Source organism: Lucilia cuprina, chromosome 6 (assembly GCF_022045245.1).
Source record: "Lucilia cuprina isolate Lc7/37 chromosome 6, ASM2204524v1, whole genome shotgun sequence".
NCBI classification, from domain to species: Eukaryota; Metazoa; Arthropoda; class Insecta; order Diptera; family Calliphoridae; genus Lucilia; species Lucilia cuprina.
Window position 1 is genome coordinate 16589321 of NC_060954.1, and position 5922 is coordinate 16595242.

Genomic DNA, 5922 nt, shown 5'->3' on the forward strand with positions numbered 1-5922 from the left:
AGTTCTAGTTCAGTTCTAGTTCAGTTCTAATTTAGTTCTTGTTCAGTTCTAGTTCAGTTCTAGTTCTGTTCTAATTCAGTTCTACTTCAGTTCTAGTTCAGTTCTAGTTCTGTTCTAGTTCAGTTCTACTTCAGTTCTAGTTCATTTCTAGTTCAGTTCTAGTTTAATTCTAGTTCTTGTTCTAGTTCAGTTCTAGTTCACAAGTCAATTTGTTTTTGTATTTTTTTTTTAGAATTCAATTTCAGGACCTCACATAGTGTCACCACAAAGTTAATAATTTTTTTTTAAAAATTGACTTCAAAAGTAAATTAGAAAACTCCCACGCCAGAAACAGGATGTTTAAAACTCATTAAAGGAATCCTGAGAATACACTTAAATCAACTACAACGTGTTTAGGCGCATTTTTTTACATTAAGATGTCATTAAACTTAAACATTAATCATTGATAAAACCGAACATACATCATCTTAAAAAAACACTTAAACTACTTAAATAATAATTTTCTCAAAAGAAATTTAAATAAAAGGAAAATAATAAGTAATTATTTAGTTTGCAACAACCAGCATTTACCAACTCTTTCATTAAGAATTTAAATTTGTTATCACGTATCAGATCTTTAGTTTTCCAAAAAAAAACCGCAAAATATAATAAAAAATATATTTTCTCATGATTATTTTGTTTTCCGAAATAAAAACTAAAGATCATAAAGATAATTATCACAATGGTGACATTAACGAGCGATCATCAGTGTATTTAACTCTAATTTAAACGTTGTTTGTGTTAAACCACCAACTGAGAAACAACTCAGAAAATTTTTTTGTATCTTTAGAGAATAACAAATTTTATTGCAGTTTTTTAATGATTGAGTATTTGTGTTTTCAAAAAAACCTTTGACCCGCAGGTTTTTCCTTAAAAAAAAAAACATTTTCACATTCGCACACTCATAAACACATTTATGTTTAATTTCAAGGGGCCACTTCTTACTTAGTTCAAGTGGCGGGTAGTTTTCAAATATAAAATTTACTTAATTCTTTTTATGTTGTATTGCAATTTTATTTGTGAGAATAAGAAAATATATTTATTTTGTCTTATTAAAACGGAAGTTGTCATTGTCAATGTAATTTCCGGAAAATTTTATTGTTTTGCAAAATTTAACTCTCTGTAATACATGTGCTGAACTCATGAAAAAAATGTGCGCGTGTGCAAAATATGATAAGTATGTGGGCTGCTGCTGATGTCTTAAGAAACCATTTTATATTCATATGGGCACTTTGTAAAAAAAGTCAATTTTCATTAATTTTTATTTGGATTGCAAAATTGCTTGAATAGAAAATTGTGATGGAAATAAGTAAATAAATATTATATTAGCAATCGATATTCTAGGGGTTGTGAGGAAGTAGAACTGAACTAGAGATGAACTAGAACTGAACTAGAACTGAAGTAGACCTGAACTAGAACTGAACTAAAACTGAACTAGAACTGAACTAGAACTGAACTAGAAATAAACTAGAACTGAACTAGAACTGAACTAGAACTGAACTAGAACTGAACTAGAACTGAACTAGAACTGAACTAGAACTGAACTAGAACTGAACTAGAACTGAATTAGAACTGAACTAGAACTGAACTAGAACTGAACTAGAACTAAACTAAAGCTGAACTAGAACTGAACGGGAGCTGAACTAGAACTGAACGGGAGCTGAACTACAACTGAACGGGAGCTGAACTAGAACTGAACTAGAACTGAACGAGAACTGAACTAGAACTGAACTAGAACTGAACTAAAGCTGAACTAGAACTGAACGGGAGCTGAACTAGAACTGAACGGGAGCTGAACTACAACTGAACTGGAACTGAACTAGAACTGAACTAGAACTGAATTAGAACTGAACTAGAACTGAACTAGAACTGAACTAGAACTGAACTAAAGCTGAACTAGAACTGAACGGGAGCTGAACTAGAACTGAACGGGAGCTGAACTACAACTGAACGGGAGCTGAACTAGAACAGAACTAGAACTGAACGAGAACTGAACTAGAACTGAACGAGAACTGAACTAGAACTGAACGGGGGCTGAACTAGAACTGAACGGGAGCTGAACTAGAACTGAACTAGAACTGAACTAGAACTGGACTAGAACTGAACTAGAACTGAACTAGAACTGAACTAGAACTGAACTAGAACTGAACTAGAACTGAACTAGAACTGAACTAGAACTGAACTAGAACTGAACTAGAACTGAACTAGAACTGAACGGGAGCTGAACTAGAACTGAACGGGAGCTGAACTAGAACTGAACTAGAACTGAACTAGAACTGAACTAGAACTGAACTAGAACTGAACTAGAACTGAACTAGAACTGAACTAGAACTGAACTAGAACTGAACTAGAACTGAACTAAAGCTGAACTAGAACTGAACGGGAGCTGAACTAGAACTGAACGGGAGCTGAACTAGAACTGAACTAGAACTGAACGAGAACTGAACTAGAACTGAACTAGAACTGAACGGGAGCTGAACTAGAACTAAACGGGAGCTGAACTAGAACTGAACTAGAACTGAACTAGAACTGAACTAGAACTGAACTAGAACTGAACTAGAACTGAACTAGAACTGAACTAGAACTGAACTAAAACTGAACTAGAACTGAACTAGAACTGAACTAGATCTGAACTAGAACTGAACTAAAACTGAACTAGAACTGAACTAGAATTGAACTAGAACTGAACTTAATGATAACTAAACTATAACAGAACTACTACAGTTAAGATGTTTAAATGCAAGTGATGTCACTGGAGGCAACTAGGTACGACAATTCGCTTACAAGTAATGTAAAGCTTGTGATGAAAAGTATACAGCTTGCATGTTTCCACACGACTTGCATTGACTGATTTTTCTATTTTCTTGTAAGCGAATTGTCGTAACTACTTGCCACCAATGACATTACCATATCTTCTAACTGATGAATTATAAAGTATATATATAATACATTATTATTAAGATTAAGTTTATAAAGTGCTCATACGTAATCAGAAAGATGTGTAGTAATCACTGAAAAGTATGTTAATACGTTAGTGGTTACAACTGCAATTCATTACCAAATTTTTTGCTGGGTATGTTTTAATTAGGGCTAAAAGCATTCTCCCTTTGATTTAAACTTTTTATCAGTTAAAATTTGTTCGGTTAGACCGATTTCGAGAATTTGTCTTTGTTTTGGACTATAAACCTTTATTTTGATACGTAAGAAATGGTGCATCCTAGACATAATGAGATTAGAAATTTCATACAGCATTTTCATTAGCTAGTAGTGCTTTCAAACACTGCACTAGCACCGCAACTAAACAGTCAGCAAAGTAGAGAGTCTAAAGCGAAACTAAGAGCGGCAACAGGTTGAGTTAAATGTGTTTTTCATTGGACATTTGCTCAAATGTTTATTGTTAGAAAATAGTGTAGTTTAAGTTTGTTTAAAATTTTGATAAGAACACAAAACTTGAATCTTCTTAATAGGTTACAATATAAATAGTTTTCCAATAGACGTTCTCTGCAGTGGTGGCTAACGGCGAAAATTTAAAGAATATAATGAGTAAGTTTGTGCTAGAGAAAAGTTTCAATTTTACAAGAATTTTAATTGTTTAATGTATTTATTTTGCAGCAAACCAACAGGATTTAATGATATCACTGAATGGAGATTGTTTAGATTACATTTTCAAAATGTTACCCATAGGCGATCGCATTAATATGATTATTTCATATCAAAATTTCTATGATATTTTTCGAAAACGTTTAAGAATCGAGTATAAAACAAATTTAAATACAAAATTTTTTAATACTTTACAAACCTTTCAACTGCAAATATTGCTTTCGATTATAGGAGCGTATATAAAACATTTGAAAATAGAATTTCCCTTCGAAGAACAAAGTTATTTAAGGGAATTTATATATTTTAAGTTTTTATTTACCTATTGCATTAATGTTGAGTCTTTGAAATATTTTGGCTGGAGTGTAAACGATGAGTCCATGAAATATCTGAAATCTTTGAGAAATTTAAAGTCATTAGCGATCATCAATAATTCCGAGATAACTGGTGAGTATGTGATGGTTTTAAGTTTGTTGTAAATGTGTTAATACTTTTTTCTCGATTTTTTTAAAGGTAATTATATATACGAGCTCAAAGGTCTTCAAGAATTATCTCTTAATAATTGCACCCACATAGAATCATGGTATTTTGAGAAAATTTTTCAAAATCTGAAAAGTTTACAATTACTCGATATACGAAACTGCAATAACTTATCTAGTCAAAATTTTCAAACATTATTTGAAAATCTGAAACACCTACACACTCTTAAAATATCTACAACTAAAGAGAATATCAATTGTCTGGCACAACTGCCCCAGTTGAAGCGGTTGGAATTATGGAGGGATAATATAATTAGTCCACCTATAACGAAAGAATTTCTTTGTAATTTAGCTCAATATCAAGCTAAACAATTGGACTCTCTTAAATTGGTAGATTGTTCATCATTTGATGAGGAAAAGGCCTCGTTGGTAGCTCAATTGGAAAATTTAAAAATTTTACATTGCATCTGTAATCCCTGTGATGAGGCAATAATGGAAACATTTTCCAATTTAAGTAAATTGGAAGAACTTTATATAAATAATTCCTACTTTATAACCAATCATTCAGTTTTACAACTTTTAAGCAAAAGTCCTAGAGTTAAACGTCTTAATTTAAAATCTTGTGGCTTAATAACCGCAGATCTCATAGTCAATCTTCTCTACTTGCTAAAGCAACAACGTTTACTTCACAGCGATCGTGTGCAAATAGATCTCAACCCTTATAAGTTTTCGGATAAAATTTCGGTAGATATATAACTATAATGCAAATATTTCGATTTTTAACTCATAATTTTTATATTCTTTTTTAGGAAATTGAACTGGAAGACTCACCGAATGTTTTAAAATTTTCTTACAAATATTTGACACATGATTATGAATGTCTAACACAAACGATAAAAATCCTTAAATAATTTTCAGAAATATTATAGTTCAATGATCATATATGATCTATAGATATAAGTCTAGCAAAATTTATTTATTTTTTTAATATTTATTATCAAATTTTATTTTTCATTACTAATTGTTTATTTTACATATTAATTTAATTAATAATTTTACTTGAATTATATTTAATAAATGTTGTTATTGTTGTTTTTAAACCATTTATTTATATAACGAAGTGGATCCATTATATTGCAGACAGAAACCACTTTACTATCGCCTCAAACCATTTGAAGTTTTTAGCAACATAGTTTTCAGGAAAGTTATAAACATTAGATAAGAGTTTTACTATTCTTAGTATTTTTATATAGCTGTTTAGATATATTCAGACCCATTAGTTCCATGAAGAGGTTATGTATTCGAAAAACTAGCTTTTTGACTGTTTCTTTGTAATCTATGAAGTATATCTAGAAAATTTCATCTCTCCTATTTTGTGAATTTACACAAATGCGGCAAATGCAGACTGTACGTATTGGTCAGGTCCCTTTCGGTTCCATTTCTGGTTCTAATATGTCTTCGATATTCTCCCGGGGTATTTTTCATTGATAAATGACTTCATCTTGGTGTATTGCAATCCCAGAGTATTGAGATCAGTACCTCTAAGATGCTTAATTTGAGTTTCTAGGAGTGGTACAAACCACCAGGATTTGAGCTGAAAATGTAAAGATTTGGCATGCGTTGTTACGATATAGGTACCACCGGATACTTGTACCTGATGGAGAGGAGGTACTCTGAGTTGTATGAAATGTCGGAATGACAGATAGAGCGATGTTTGAAGTGGCGGAGTTGTTTATAGCTTAATTGAGTTGAGAGTGTTGGACCAAAGTTATTGTACATGTACCGGCACAGCCATATATACAAATTG

At 31.6% G+C, this 5922-nt stretch overlaps 1 protein-coding gene across 1 annotated transcript; it reads left to right on the plus strand.

The window, feature by feature from the left end:
• Positions 1-4393: 4393 nt before the first annotated feature.
• On the plus strand, positions 4394-5120 carry LOC124418472. The gene is made up of 2 exons (XM_046955277.1): positions 4394-4859; positions 4925-5120. Exons 1-2 carry the CDS (start codon positions 4608-4610, stop codon positions 5024-5026), a joined length of 354 nt encoding a protein of 117 aa, XP_046811233.1. The 5' UTR covers positions 4394-4607; the 3' UTR covers positions 5027-5120.
• Positions 5121-5922: the final 802 nt, after the last annotated feature.